This window comes from Miniopterus schreibersii (assembly GCF_964146895.1).
Source record: "Miniopterus schreibersii genome assembly, chromosome: X".
Classification (NCBI taxonomy): Eukaryota; Metazoa; Chordata; class Mammalia; order Chiroptera; family Miniopteridae; genus Miniopterus; species Miniopterus schreibersii.
This window is the reverse complement of record NC_138104.1, coordinates 10,578,163-10,594,159: the sequence shown is the minus strand read 5'-3', so window position 1 is coordinate 10,594,159 and position 15,997 is coordinate 10,578,163. Positions and strand designations below refer to the sequence as shown.

The window sequence follows — 15,997 nt, the reverse complement described above, 5'->3', positions numbered from 1 at the left end:
AGAAACATCCATGATGAGAGTCATTGATGGGCTGCCTCCTGCACGCCCCCTGCTGGGGATCAAGCACGCAACCTGGGCATGTGCCCTGACCTGGAACGGAACCTCAATCTCCTGGATCCTAGGTTGATGCTCAACTGCTGAGCTACACTGTCCAGGCCAGATTGGATTCTTGATTTAATCTCTATATACTTTTAAAAAGACACGTGCTGTGTCTTACAGAAATTCCACCCATTCTCCTCTGCTCTGTCGGAGAGCTTACTTCCTGGGCAAAATTGAGACATGAGCCACATACCAAGTGGTCAAAGGACTCTGGCTTTGCTTGGCCGCCACCTGGAGTGTGGAGCTTTTCTGCTTATCCCTGCTCTCATGAGTGGTCATCGGGTTCTTCTATTCATAACCCCAAGCATCTGCTTTAAGTTTATCCTCAGTCAGGGGCCCATTCTCTCCAGCTCCAGAGCTACCACTGGAGCTCCGTTGTACCATACTGTCCCAAGATGTGGGGGGAACATAAGAGAAAGAAATGGGAGGGAGGAGAAAGAGGGCCAGGCAGAGAAGGAGGTGGGGAGATGTAGTGGGGGGTACAGGCCAGAGGTGGTTCCACTGCTCTAAGTCTTACCCGCATTACACTGGGGTCATCTTCTTTTACCTCTCTCTGACGAGGTAGCCTGTGGTCTAGAAACCCAGGTTCCCCCTTGGGCCCTATTGTCCTCACCCTGTATCACGTCCGCAGGCCAGTCCATGATGCAGTGGTCAACGACAACCTGGAGACCATCTGGCTCTTGCTGTCCTATGGTGCCGATCCCACACTGGCCACCTACTCCGGACAGACGGCCATGAAGCTGGCCAGCAGCGACACCATGAAGCGCTTTCTCAGTGGTAAGCACAGCCTGGACTTGAGGCTGGCCTCTGATTCCTGAATTCCTGAGGAGATCTTACCTCCTTCCATCTCAAACAGCTCCCATGAGGGGCATCAGCCCTTTCAGAGGCTTTCTTCCCAGCGCCTCAGAAATCTGTCTACTTTAAAAAGCTCTGAGGCCCGCTTCCTCTTGTGCCTATGCTGAGTGTCCACATTGAATGTATCCACTTCAGGACCCTGGTAGCCTGTGGGGACCTATGTCCCAGCAAGGCATATGGGGCAGGCTTCCCTGTGGGATAGCAGCCCCGCTAATAGATTTAGTTGGGAGCAAAATGTCTTGACCTGTGCTTTGAATGGGATGTCAGTTGCAGAGAAGTGATGCTTAGTGTTTTGCTTTTGTTTTCGTTTTTGCATTTTCTACTGTCGGTGATCAGAGTGGAACCCTTGGGTTCCCTCCTGATGCTTTCTCACAGCCCTTGCCTGTGGTAACTGTGATGTTCCCTCTGCGAGCCCCCCCCCCCCATTCCTTTCCCTCCCTCACCTAATCCCCCTGGAAAAGTGTCTGGTGTTCAGGCCTGTGGCAAGGGCCACAACTGACACGCGTTCATTTTCTCATTATCAGATGGCAGCTGTTTGTCTGCAGTTAGATAGCTCCACTGAGATGGGCAGCGGGAGGAAGGTGAGGAGGGAAGTCTAGCTTGGGCATGCTCAGTGGGAAGCTCCTCAGACTTGACCCCGAAGGGAGAAACCCGGCCTCCTCAGTGACATCACAACTTGGCCCTCTAGAAGTTACTTCCTCACACTGCCTGAGCAACAGACAGACGGACTGTATCACTGACCCTCCTCGGAGGTGTTGATGTTTGTGGTAGAACCCCTCTCAGACTGGGAGCCCACGGGACCAAGGGTTTGCCTAAGGCCACTCCTTGGTTAATCTCCACCCCGCACCCCAGAGAGACAGTTCTGGGCTCCCAACCAAGGACTCATTTGCTTATTGAACAAAGGTTAACTAGGTAGGTAGCTGATGATGGAGGAAGAAACAGAGGGACTGCAACTGAAGATCTTCGTGAAAGGAGGACTAGACGGCAAGTGCCACCTTGATACAAATAAAAGCTGCCAGGGAGTGATGGGATTCCACTGAGGGGGACCTTGGCTTCTGCTCAGCCAGCCTCCATGCGGTCCCCAGTCAAGTCAGCTCACAGCCAGACCCAGCCCTTCCTGGCTCAGGGAAGGAGGACTGCCTTTTCCTTTTTCCAAGTTCTGGGGTCCCAGGCCCCTGTCATTGAGGGACAGAGCCACTCTGTGATGCCCTGTCAGTCATTTGTCCTGGGCCAGGGATGACTCCTATTCCCTTTAGCTGAACCATCACCAGGGTGCAGGGCTCAGGGCAAGCACTCTTTGTCGCCTCCTCCCACATCCCATGACCTACATGCGCTCGCTCCCTCCCTCCCTCCCTCCCTCCCTCCCTCCCTCCCTCCCTCCCTCCCTCTCTTTCTCTCTCTCTCTCTCTCTCTCACACACACACACACACACACACACACACACACACACACACACACGTGTAGTCTGCATGCCATTTGATTACCTGGAAAAGCTGGCACAGATGACCATCCAGAGCTCCTCAACTTGACCAATGCACCACATGAAGCTCTGTCTTTGATCCACAGCTCTAATCCAGGGCCTCTGTGGGCTAGAGACTGCCCCCCTGAGGGTCTTGGGGCCCTCCGGGTCCACAAAAAGCTCTCTTTCACCACCTGAGTAAGCAGCCGAACTCTTCACTTCCCTGACCTCTTCTCCAAAATCCTGAAGGAGTTTGAATGTTGAAACCATTTTAAGTAGTTAAGAAATTAGAAATAAACACATTTTTCTCTCTTCTTCTCATTTCTGTTAACTCATCCTAACTACTAGGCAGCCTTTTGATTCCTCCCACTGAAACTAACTCGATGCCAGTCCCTGTTGGAGAAGCAAGAGAAGACTTCTTAATTCCCGCACTTCCTAGCTTGTCCAGGTTGAACACCTTCATTCAAATCTTGACATTGTTTCTCAGCTTTATGGGATAGAGCTGTAGCTTCATAATGGGGACCAGAAGTTGAAGGGAATGTTAAAACTGGCCACCTCTTTTCCATGCAAATACCAAATGGCTTTAAAGGCAGAGCTCTGTCTGGCTGTTGGAGAAAGTGCTAGCAAGCGGGGCCAGGACCTTGACCCCACACCCTAGGAAGGCAGACACAGACAGAAGTCAGTGGGCTTCCAGGAGGGGGGCCTTGGATCCAAAGACTCTTTTTGGGGGGATTAGAGGACAATACTCAGGGTCTTTTTAAAAATTGAGCTACAGTTCACCTGAGAACTATTTGGAAGTTAACAGTTCAGTGGCACTTAGTGCATTCACAATGTTGTGCAACCATCATGAGGTGCTTTTTTGGTTCCTTGAACTGAGTATTTCTCTTTTTTTGTTCTGGTACGTCTCCTCCCTAGATCTCAAGAAGCCACGGGTACAGTGGCACAGTGGCTCCAGGAAGCACCATGAGGTTGGAGGTTGTAGATGCAGTTCCCCCCCCAACCTGTACCTCCCCAACCCTGACACCTGGATGCATTTGGGTGGATTTCTGGATATATATTTTTTTACTCTCCCTGTCTGGCTGAGGTATTTTAAAAGCTTTTTGCTTTTCATCCCAAAGCATTTGCCTAACCAGACTCTCCATAGATGGGATTCTCCCTGTCTTCTTCCTCCCCTAGTGGAGAATCCCACTGGGCAGAAAATGAAGGCGAATCCCCATAGGGTTCAAAGGGCTCCATTTCCCACAGGCGGCAAAGGTGAGCGAGAGCTTCGGGGTTGCAGCTTGCGTGGAGCTCCCCTCATTTCGTGCAAGGCCCTTGTTCAGGAAGAGTCTGGGAATCAAATCCTCTTTTAAATACGCAAAGGAATGTTACTATGTACAGGTCTCCTGTAGTGAATCCTTTAGTAAAGAAGATGCTGATACTCAACTGGGTTGGAAGTGTGGATTTCCTATACTGGGCTGGCTTACAGTGAGACCATTTCTCCTGAGATCATGAAGGATATAGTGGCAACTCCTTCATTTGCTCATTCGTCCATGCATTTATTGAGCACCTGTTAGGTTTTGGGTACAATGCTGGATACTGGAGACCAGATAGTGAGCCCTTTCTCTTATGTACTGGGGCTGGGAGCACCAGGCCATCCAAACCCTCCCCAAGGCCTTTGGAAGACCTCCTTCTTGGCCCAAATGACAGGCAGGCATGTGACTGATTTTATCACTTTTTTGCATTGATTTTAGAGAGAGGGAGACAGAGAAACATCAATGTGAGAGAGAGACATTGATTGGTTGCCTCCTACATGCACCCAGACTGGGGCTGAGGATTGAGCCTGCAACCCAGGTACATGCCCCTGGCCGGGCATCGAACCAGAGAACCTTTGGTCCGAGGGTCCATGTTCTAACCACTGAGCCAATCGGGCCAGGGCTGATTTGCCTTTGACCCTTTGAACGGAAGAAAAGTAAGCTAGCTGACGGGAAACAGATTTGCTTTCCCTCCTTTGTCGGAAAGAATGTGGGGGCTGGAGGCATTGTTGCCAGTTGGTGTGGGGCATTGGAGGAGGTATCGGGACTGCTTTCCTTCCACTGATGAAAGGGTTAGCAAGTTACCACTCGAGGTCAATGAATCACAGGTTTTTGTTTTTCCTGCTGAAGACCTCTGCCATATGACCCCATGTCTAAGACTGCTTGTTTTTTCTTTTTCTCTCTTTTCATGCCTCTCAGCTGGTGACTTGGTTGGAGGAGATGGGGAGGGGTATCATGGGACCCTGGGAAACAGAGAAGCTCTGATTGCCAGGGTGACCACTCACATTGAGTACTTAAATTTTTTTTAATCGAGGTGAAATTCACATAAAATTAACGATTTAAAAGTAAACAGTTCAGCCCAGTTGGCATGGCTCAGCAGTTGAGCATCGCCCTAGGATCTAGGAGATGAAGGTTCGATTCCTAGTCAGAGCACATGCCTGGGTTGCGGGCTCAGTCCCCAGTGGGGGGCGTGCAGGAGGCAGCCGATCAATGACTCTCTCATCATTGATGTTTCTATCTCTCTCTCTCTCCCTCTCCCTTCCTCTCTCTGAAATCAATAAAGGTAGATTTAGAAAAAAAAAAAAAAAAGTAAACAATTCAGTGACAGTAGTGCATTCACAGTGTTGTAGAGCCACTACCTCTATCTCATTTCAAGACATTTTCATCACCCCAAAAATGAAACCCCATACCTTATTAACCAGTTGCTTTCCATTTCCCTCTCTCCCCAACCCCTGGCAACCACTCATCTACTTTCTGTCTGTATGGATTTGCCCATTCTGGACATTTCATATAAATGGAATCATACAATATGGGGCCTTCCATGTCTGACTCCTTTCATGGAACAGCATGTTTTGAAGGTCCATCCGTGTGATAGCACATTTCAGTACTTCATTCCTTTATAGTCTATAGTCTCGCCTTGCCAGGAATTCCTCCCTCCCTTCCTTTCTTTCCCGTGTTTTTATTACGTTCTTACTATATGCTAGGCACTGGGGTTTAGGTACTGAGGAGACCATGATGAACAAGACCAAGTGGTCCCTGCCTTTTGGGAATGTAACGATATCATTCCTTTGTCTCCTAGGACACCTAGCACAGGGCTAGGCACAGAATAGACACCTATCTAACTGACAGATGCTGTAGGAAGAAACCACTGCCACCTCTCAGGTAGCACAGGGTACAGAGGAGCACATCAGCTGGCAGCCACTACCTCAGAGTTTTTTCATGGGATGCACCAAAGATCTAATATACTTGGCTAAAGGCTTTCCATCCTGGCCACTCAGCCATTACTTTGAAAGCTTCTCTTTGCCTGCCTTTTCCTACTGGAAGAAACCCTTCATCTCCTGAACGTTGCTGAAAAAGGACTTCTTTCAGTAGGTCACAACGGCTGCTAGGTATTTTTGCTGATGGGATATGCGAAGGTATGTTGGAGTGCGATAGTACCTTCCATCCGGGGAAAATAGCCCTTCTCCTTTAAGAGTGGCTGCCTGGCTCTTCCTCCTGGGATTTCCTTTCCGGGGGGCACCCTCACCTCATCTGCACGATGTGGACTCTCCTGTCCTGTTGCCCAGGTGTCACTTAAGGGCTGGTGGCAACCATACACAGATAAATCAGCTTGCCAGCTGTACTAGGTGGCATATTGGTAACTACTGGGCTGTGTGCCCACAGATGACACACTTGAATTTGTCATGAAAACCTGCTTTTTGTGCACATGGGGCTGAGAAGTGAAACAGTTTTACTAGATGAAGCTTAGCTGGGAAACGAGGCTAAGGCTGACCTGATATCTGTCCTCGGACCAAGTAAGTGAAAGGTGGTTTAAAATTTTTTTATTGTGGTAAAGTACCTATAACATAATTTACTATTCTAATCATTTCAGAGTGTACAGTTGAGTGGTATTAAGTACAGTCACAGTGTTGTGCAAACATCACCACTATCGAGTTTCAGAACTTTCTCGTCACCCCCAAAGGAAACCCTGTACCCATTGGGCAGTCACTTCCTGTTCCCTTCCAACCACCCATTTACTTTCTGTCTCTAAACGTGCTTGTTCTGGACATTTCATATACATGGGATCATACAATGTGTGGGCTTTTTTTTTTTTTTTTTTTTTAAATATCTTTATTGTTTTCAGAGAGAGGAAGGGAGAGAGAGAGAGAGAGAGAGAGAGAAACATGAATGATGAGAGAGTCATCATTGATCAGCTGCCTCCTGCACACCCCTGACTGGGGGATCGAGCCTGCAACCTGGGCATGCGCCCTGGCAGGGAATCGAACCACGATCTCCTGGGTCCTAGGTCGAGGCTCAACCACTGAGCCATGCCCGGCTGAGCAATGTGTGGCCTTTTGTGTCTGGCTTCTTTCACTTAGTGTGGTGTTTTCAAGTTTCATCCAAATTGGAGCATATATCAGCACTTCATTCCTCCCTATGGCTGAATAATACTCCATTGTATGGATATACCACATGTTGTTTATCCCTTTATCAGCTGAAAGGCATTTCTGTTGTTTTACTTTGAAGCTATTGTGAATAGAGCTGCTGTGATCATTTGGTGGGTATAGGTTTGTGTTTGACCACCCGTTTTCAATTCTTGTGTGTCTGTATCTAGGTTTTTGTGAGGATAGGCTTGGCCATCTCTTAGATGTTTTTGAAAGATGAAACAGGAATTGTGCTTCCTTATCTTACTTTGAATTGGGGAGATGGCAGTTGGATAACTGAACATTGTGACCATCAGGGAATTCAAGTCCTGGGGTAGGTCTGGGATTCTGCTGGCAGAGTAATTGCCCTACACCACTTAAAGCAGGGATCTCAGACCTAAATGCCTTCAGGCTGATCCTGTAAGAGAGCAGAGCAGGCTGGGTGGGGACTGGTGAAGTGGACTACAGCACATGTTGCCTCCCCCTCCAGCCAACTGTTGACATGCAGGAATGTAGATTCAGTGTTGCCAGATCTTCTGATATTTTTTTCAAGAAAAGTTAGGAATCTGGATTTTTTTAAGTGAAATCTCTCAATTTTAAAACGTTAATTATTTTTTGTTTGTTTAAAACACTGGGTCAAACCTCAGGTGGTCGGTGGGCTAGATTTGGCTCCTGGCTGCTGGTTTGCAACCTCTGATTGACAGCCAGAAGCATGTCACTCTGTCATCACTCCCAGTGCCTCTTGTGGTCCTTCCCTTCTCCCATTTTCCTAGCCCCATGCGGACATACTTTGCTACAGATGCTTTACCCAGCCTGTCCTCCTTGTCTTACTCCCTTCTCTTCTTTTATCAGATCACCTCTCGGATCTTCAGGGCCGGGCAGAGGGTGATCCTGGTGTATCCTGGGACTTCTACAGCAGTTCTGTGTTGGGTAAGCTTATGGTGGGATTCTCCAATCCCCCAACCCCGTCTGTGGCTCAGAGATGTGGGATTTGCTTGATATTTCACTAATTCTTCTTAGAGGCAGGAATGGCCCTGTGGAGGTGGCCCTTCTTCCCCTGTTAGTAGTTTACAAACCCTTTCAGCCCAAACTCTAGTGCATGCCTCCCCCAGACTTAGAACTCATTGGTCTAAACTAGGAGATGCCACTTATTTGGAAAAAGCTATCATTAGCCCTCTACCACCCCGCACCCTGGGTATTTATGTATTTTTATTATTTTTATTACTTTTAAAAATATATCTTTATTGATTTCAGAGAGAGGAAGGGAGAGGGAGAGAGAGAGTTGAAACATCAGTGATGAGAGAGTTGTCATTGATCGGCTGCCTTCTGCACACCCCTGACTGGGGATTGAGCTTGCAACCCGGGCATGTGCCCTGACTGGGAATCGAAATTCGATCTCCTGGATCCCAGGTCGGTGCTCAACTGCTGAGCCACGCCCATCTGGGCTGGGTACTTATTTTTAATTCACTGTCTTCCAAGGTCCCTTTCTCCTCCCTTGTTTTGTCCTGACCCTGGTGGAAGCACCGCCCCTATGCACATTGTCACCTTTTGTGGGATTGCTCATGCTCAAGAGGGACCTAGCCCCTCATCTGGCAGCTGCTACTCCCTCCCCTGGCCCCACAGTGTGCACAGTTTCTGAGATAGCTGCTGTCTCCCGAGCCCTCAGCCTCCTGGCCTGAGCTTTCCTCTCTTAGTCTTTATCTGTGTCAGTCATCTGTCATTCACCGTCAGGCCGGGGGCTGCACCGACCCTTAAGCTTAGGGGAAGCTGGAGCAGAAGGTTGGGATGGAGTGAAACAAACCACAACCAAACTCACATCTGGGGAAGGGAACTGGCCAAGCCCCTTCTGGGCTTCTGGAGATTCCAGCAGGCAGTTGGGGTGATTTGGGAAAACGGGGGGAAGTGAAGGACAGGTGTTTTTACCTTACCTTTGACTGTGATGGTACCTTCAGGCTTTCATTTCCAACAGTAGAACAGCCCGTCCTTCACATCACCTTGCTTTTTTCCAATTGAAAGATGGAGTAGTGTAATGAATCTCTGGCCACTAAAGATTACTATCTTCCAGGGCTCGACCTTTCATGTGCCCCCCCACGGATGGGAGCCATAGGATCATCGAACCTTGGCCCTGGCCAGGGGTCTGTAGGCTTGTTGTTTTTCTTCTAATCACCCACCTTCATACCCCTTTGTCTTTTTTTTTAATCCTCACCTGAGGATATGTTTCTATTCATTTTTTAAAAATATGTTTTTATTGCTTTTCAGAGAGGGAGGAAGGGAGAGGGACAGAGAGAGATAGAAACATAAATGAGCAAGAAACATCATTGATCAGCTGCCTCCTGCATGCCCCCCACTGGGGACTGAGCTCACAACCCAGGCATGTGCCCTGACCTGAACAGGAATCGAACACGTGACCTCCTGGCTCCTGGGTCGATGCTCAACCACTGAGCAATGCCGGCTGGGCTCCATTGATTTTTAGAGAGAAAGGGAGAGGAAGAGAGAAAGAGACATTGATGTGAGAAACATTGATTGGTTGCTTCCCATACGCGCCCTGACTGGGGATCGAACCCACAATCTGGGCATGTGCCCTGACCGGGAATCGACCCTGTGACCTTTTGGTGTACGGGAAGATGCTCCAACCAACGGAGCCACATAGGCCAGGGCCATACCCCTTTGTCTTGTTGGAACATTTCTGTTCTTCAGTTTTATGCATCTAGGTAAATCCTAATTCCCTGTGTGCTCTCCTTACAGAGGAAAAAGAAGGGTTTGCCTGTGACCTCCTGCATAACCCCCCTGGGAACTCTGATCATGAAGGAGACGATGGCGAAAAGGATGACTTTATGTTTGAGCTCTCAGACAAGCCTCTTCTCCCTTGCTACAACCTCCAAGTGTCAGTGTCCCATGGGTAAGTGTCCAAGACATCTATGGGGACCGAGTGCCAGGATCCTGGCAACCCCTGGCCTGCTTGCCTTGGAAGGATGGAGTTTTCCAGAAGGAAGCTGAGACCTAGTGAACAAATGCTGGCGTGAGAAAGATAATATATGACCAAGGCCAGCCTCACTTTCCAGGCCAGATTGGTTCGGTTCACAGATTAGTTCAGTTCACAGCAGAGGCTGTAAACTCTAGATACACTGGCCGTATTTATTTCCCAAACTCCAAATCTACATTCACTCTCTGAAGGATTTTTGTGCTTTTCCTGGGTGTCAGAGATGATCTCTGGGAGATATTTGAGCTGATGAACTGTAAGAATCTCTGGAACATTTTTGTGGTTTCTAGAGATAGCCAGACAGAATATTTGAACTCGAGATTCTAGGAAAAGCCAGGACATATGGCTGCCATAGGTGCGGGCCACCGGGTCCTTAAATAATCCACAGGCTGATTTCTTGTAGCCTTAATGCTGCTGAGATGATGGCATCAGCGCTGGCATCTCAGATTAGCATGTATAGTACAATGGGGATCCCCTGTTATCGGAGACTAGAATTTACCTGACACTTAACATTAGGCTGAACACAGTTTAATCTTTACTTGATGATGCAGAAGGCAGTTGGACGGCCCGCGGGGCTGAGGTTCTTGTCAGGTTCAGCGCCCGGCGCTGTGTGGCATGTGGCAGTGCTGGTTAGGGCGATGCAGCAGGCATTGTCCTTTTCTTCTTAGCCTTCACCAGGTATTTTCTTCCCGGTCTCTTCTTCACATATTTCAAACACCTTTGCAAACACTTTTAAGGGTACTTTTCCTTTGATGTCTCTTCTTAAAATCTCAGATCCTTTTTTTAAGTGGGAAGCCCATGAAGTGCACGTGATGGGGGGGGCAGTGGGTTAGGAACCCTTCAAGCGAGCCCCTCCATTGAGGACTCTAACCATTCAGCCACAGTTTCTTTGCATCCCTTCCCTTAAGGCCTGATAAGAATAAAAATAGCCTATATGATGACACTAGTGAGGATCAAGTTTCAGGGGCTTTGGGTCCTTACTGTTGTGCGCATAAGCTGATCCCTGAGGGCGGGGCTGGGCCTCTGGGATATAGTATTGCACAGTTAATTAATTCCTCCAAAGTATTCAGCACCTCCTCCTCTGAAACAGGATCTTGGGCCCTAGGCAGTAAAAGGACCAGGGTGGTGTGCTTTAGGTGTAGACAGAACACAGGCATCTGGGGCTGCACACCGCCTGGCAGGCAGGGTGGCAGGCGGGTTTTGGGTCAAGTGCTAGGTGTGGGTAACACTGGTTTTCCTGATGTTACATCTTCTGGCGCCTCTTCTGGATCTGCCCTCCCCACAGCTGCAGCGCAGTGTGAAAATTTTGTTTTTCAAGAAGTAGGGGGGGTGTGGGACAGTGACTCTCTGAAGCCCTGTGGGGTCCAGAAGTGGCTTCCCCATCACCAAAGCAAAGCTGAATTCTGATCACTGCTGTCAGTGTTCTAGGGGTTTCCATTCTTTGATGGTCCAGGTGTATGGTAGGTGTAGTCCTTTCTCTTAACCAGAATACTCCAGTGCCTGAGCATGTAAGATAGCAGAATCCGCACTCGTTTGGAAGAAATGTTGCATTTTAGGCATAAGAATTGTGGGTCTTGGTAGAAGTTTTAGGTGCCTCTATAAATTCCATAAACATGTTTTAAGCAGTTGCACCAGGTCAGATGCTGAGGACCAGGATACATCTCTGGCCTTCAGAGTGTTTCCAGTCCAGTGAAGGAGATAGATGGGTACACAGTTAACTCTAATAAAAGGCCAAATGTCCAAGCAGATTTATTATTTTAAGCAACTCAAACAGCTCGGAAGAGCATCAAGTGAAAAATAACAGTCCAGCCCGCCCCCAGCCCCCATTCCTGTGCCACAGAGAGAACCATTGTTGACGTCTTTCCGGAATGGGCTCCATTGTAAATAGTATAGTAGGGGTGTGAACCAAGTGCCCGAGACTGTGGAAGGTGGGACGAGCAGCCAGGTACACTGGGGTGGGGGAAGGCTTCACAGGTAAAGTGACGTCTGAGCTGGGCCAGAGAGGACAAGAGGAGGGAGGGCATGGCATGAGCAAAGGCGCTGAGACAAGCTCAGCAAGTTCAGAAAGCTGGGCTGGTCCTTCCTCAGATGGCTGGCACTTGGGTGGGGGGATACCGTGTGTGTGTGGGGGGGGGGGTGTTGGGTAGAGAATTGGGCTGATGAGGTTGAATGGGGTCATGATGCTTGGAAGGCATAATATTGCTCCAAAGAGTTGGTAGTGTTCTTTTGCTGAAGGTACTGGGGATCCATTGAAAGCTGTTTAGGGAACAAGTGAGCAGGTCAGGTTTTCTGTTTAGGAAACTAATAGCAACAGAGGATCCAGTCAGGGTGGGAGCAGAAGGGTGACTCTCGGCAGCAGGAAAACCAGTTAGGAAGCTGATGTCATATAGTCCAGGCCTGAAGTGGTGAAGGCTGGACGTGGAACAGTGGTGGAATAGCAAGAAGGGAAAGCCGTGGAAACAGACCCCCGACGTGGGGATGCAGCATTTCTTCCTGGTGTAGGCAACGCAAGCGGTTGGCCTATGACTGGCCTCTCCAGCACCCCTCCCAGCTGTCCCCAGGCTGCCACCCAGTCGGGTGTGCTCAGCAAAGACCGACTGGCTGTAATGTGAGCTCCGGCCCTGCAGAAACGACGGTGCTGCCGCTGGAGAAAAAACTTGTCTAATGCATTCCAGAGCCAAAGAGAAATGCCTTTTGGATTACCCGGAGTTTCGGCCTTTCTCCATGGCCCCCCTCTGCTGGGGAAGATCTCAGAGAGCAAAGAGGCAGGGGAAGCGGGAGTGAGAACAGGAAGGGAAACCAGCGGGGCTGGCAAGGGTTGGCGAACTGGTCCCAGAAGATGGTCAGTTCTAGGTCCTGTCCTGGTGCCAGCAAAGGCCCAGGGAAGCCTGCTGAGAGCTTTAGGCCCCTTTCCCTCCTGTTCCCACTTTCTGGAAGAGGTCAGTCAGTCATGGGTTGAGTCCTCGCCATTTAGCTGAAAGCTGGGCCAGCCAATGGAGCAGGCAGGAAAAACTTTGCCTCAGCTACACCCAAGGAGCCTCTGGTTTTAGTGGGGGGTAGCTGGACGGGCAGCCTTCCCAGGCCTTCCAGAGTGTTCCTGGCATGTGCGCAGCTTCCCTGCAGCCCCCTCCCTAACGCCCAGGCTTCCTTTTCCAGGCCCTGCAACTGGTTTCTCTTTACTGACGTCCTGAAGAGGCTGAAGCTTTCCTCGCGGATCTTTCAGGCTCGGTTCCCGCACTTTGAAATCACCACCTTGCCCAAGGCTGAGTTCTACCGGCAGGTGGCCTCTAGTCAGCTGCTGACCCCTGCCGAGAGGCCCGGAGCCATGGACGAATGTCCCCCGGGCTCCTCTGAGACTGTGGAGCTGCTGCGGTATGAGCCCGAGATCCTGCGGCTCCTGGGGTCCGAGGTGGAGTTCCACCCGTGGAACAGCTGATGGGGAAAACGGCTCTCCCCTTTTCTCCTTTCTCCTCCCAAGTTCACCCTTCCCCACTGCCCGGGTTCCCCCCAGCCCCAGAATGCAGAATGAGGCAATAATACGGACCAACAAGAAGCCGCCTTACCAATGCCAGCATTATGACTGGATTTTTTTGAGGGGGGTTACAATTAGTTCTCATGTCCCTGTCATCGTTATTGTTGTGTGGCTGATGATGGGGGTGGAAAGTTAAACTCCACATCTGAGGATGAGGCCCCGGGGGCGGGGGGGAGGTGGCACCAGGGTCCCTTGGACTGGCCGCCTTGTATATGACCAAGACGAAACCTGGGCCCTGGGGGGCCGTGGCCTGTCTGGAGGAGAAAGGAGAAAAGCCTAAATCTCTGAGCGCCCCTTCCATTCCCCTGTGTTCTTCTGTCTTTCATAGTATTTATTTTATTAGTATTTAATTTGTGTTTCATTGGTTTCTGATAAGTCTGTATCACTGTGATAATTTGAGACAACTTGTATTGAGGGACTTTCTTCACCTCCTTCCTTTGTTTTTCTCTTGATAAGCTCTGGAGCTGCTCCCTCCCTGCCACTGACAAAGTTACTCCCAGGGTTTTTTCCCTCCCACTGGGGAGGGGGCGGAGAGTGGTGGGGGCCATCCGCTTGTGACTAATGAAGGTGGCTGGTGCTGGCCCAGGGCTGGGGGATCAGGGGTAAATCCTGAGGCTTTGGTGCTCCCCTACCCCCAGTTTTGCGTGTTTCATCGCCCCCTACCCTTCCCAGCAGCCCCGCTATCTTGACATTAGTGTTTACTGGGGAAGAGACAGGATTGTGGGAGTGAGGGGTTAATGAGGGGCTCTAACAGAGAAGAGTTGAGAAAGGGTCTGAAGGATATGGTCGCCCCCTCCTCACGCTTTCTTCCCTGCTCCCCTCAGTGCACAGTATGGGTATGTTCCTGCCGCTGTCCCCCCCTGCACCCCAACCACCCACCCCATCTGCCCTTACCCTCTGGATACTGAGCCTCTCAGCTCCCAACCCTGGCCCCCCTTCTCTCCCCATCACCAAACTTGTGGGACCCCTTTCCTCGATCTCCTTCTCCTCCCTTTGCCCCCTCTTCTTGTTTGGAATCTGCAGAGGGCTCTGGGGTTGGCTGCCAGATGTGAAGTCGGGCCTCAGCTGTTTCCTCGGCGAGGGCAGGAGACTGGTCTCGGGCAGGCCCCGGGGCTGAGTACGTGGCCTCCAGCACTGGGCTTGTCCAGGGAGAGAGAGGGAGGAGCTTGGGCTGCTTCTCTGTCCCCACCCCCTGTGTGGAATTGTCTTTCCCACTCTTGTTCTTATTTTTCTACCAATTGCTATTTTTCCGAACAATCCTTGTAGAGAGTATGTGCCATCCAAAGGCAGGAGGGCCTAGCCGTGGCCAGCTCTGGTTGGAGATGGTACAGTTTTATTGTACAGGTGCTAAAACAACAACAACAAAAGAAGAAAATGGAAAAAAAAAGACAAAAAAAAAAAAGACAAAAAAAAAGCCAGTTTGAGGATGGGGACAATCTGTTCTCTGGAGACTCCTGACGCATTCAGGAGCATTGGTGGTTATTTTCTTTGTATTGTGTTTGTTCTTTGTTCCCAGGGGCAGGTTCTCAGCCCCCGTCTGTAGGACTGCTCCCCACCCCCACCATACTGCCCGGTTGGTTTTGAACAGTTCTCCCTTTTAAAACAAATATATGTGTGTATATATATATATATATATATATTTATATATATATATATATATATATCTCAAGTTAAGGGGTTTTGGGTTTTAATTTCTTGTTTTGTTGGGGTTCATGGTATTTCGTGGTTTGTTTTGTGTTTGCCTTTACTTTTTGGCCTTTGGGTGTGTATCCTGGCTGCCCTTCATGTTTCATTTTAAGCAACTGGCTGTGGAGTCAAAAACACTTGCGTACTGAAACCCTGTGTCAGGGCTCCTGTCTCCTGTCTCTCTTGCTCTTCTGTGTTGGCTTTTCCATGTTTAAAGAAGATGGGCATCCTGGGGACGTCAGAGGGGAAACCCTGGAACCTGCTTTGCACTTTTGGGTCCTTAAAGGGGACAAGGTGGAGTGGCTAGTGAGCAACTGGGGCAAGATCTGGAAAGAAAAGGAAAGGGAGGGGCAAGTCCCCGAGGGTGGGCTGGTGGGGAGAACTGCTTACCTCCATTGGTTTAGGGTGTGTCTGTGTGTGTGTGCAGGCGTGTGTGCATGTGCGCGTGTGTGTGTATGTGCATGTGCACGCACATTGGAGGGAGGAGCACCCCTTTAAAGGCTGTGAGGCATGGTCCTCTCTAACTCCAGGAAATCACCTGCCTCCTGCCTCTTTCCTGCCCTGGACCACCCACGTCGCATCAGACTGCAGGGTCTTACCACAGCCCTCACTGTTGAGCCAGTGTCCTGGCTGCCCACCCACATACTGCAGACCTTCCGAGGCTCCGGTTGCCTACGATCCAGCTATTATGGAGGCAAGAGGCTCGACTTGTCTGGGTGCCCTGGATTTTAGAACTTTTCTTCCCACTTCTGAAAAACAGCAGTAGAAGCTATGATTCCTTCTGACCACTGCCTCCAGAATGTGCCTATTACTGTTTGAGGGGAAGGGGATGTTTGATAGGCCTGGGATGAGACCGTTTTAAGCAGCATTCTTAGGGCCTCTCATTGTGGTTTAGGTCTCTGGAGAGCCCTGTCAGTGTATAGGCCAGGAGATCTGTATGTCTGGCCAACTGGAGTCCAGCCATCCCCA

At 49.9% G+C, this 15,997-nt stretch overlaps 1 protein-coding gene across 7 annotated transcripts in view; it reads left to right on the top strand.

Moving 5' to 3' along the window:
• Positions 1 to 15,176, top strand: part of BCORL1 (BCL6 corepressor like 1) — a 61,057-nt gene extending 45,881 nt beyond the window's left edge. For all 7 annotated transcript variants that reach the window (XM_081125730.1, XM_081125724.1, XM_081125726.1 and 4 more), the window contains 4 exons: positions 731 to 876; positions 7,683 to 7,760; positions 9,576 to 9,729; positions 12,967 to 15,176. In XM_081125730.1, the coding sequence (XP_080981856.1) occupies positions 731 to 876; positions 7,683 to 7,760; positions 9,576 to 9,729; positions 12,967 to 13,246 (658 nt within the window). In that variant the 3' untranslated portion in view covers positions 13,247 to 15,176. The remainder of the gene's footprint in view (positions 1 to 730; positions 877 to 7,682; positions 7,761 to 9,575; positions 9,730 to 12,966) is intronic.
• The last annotated feature ends 821 nt before the right edge of the window (positions 15,177 to 15,997 follow it).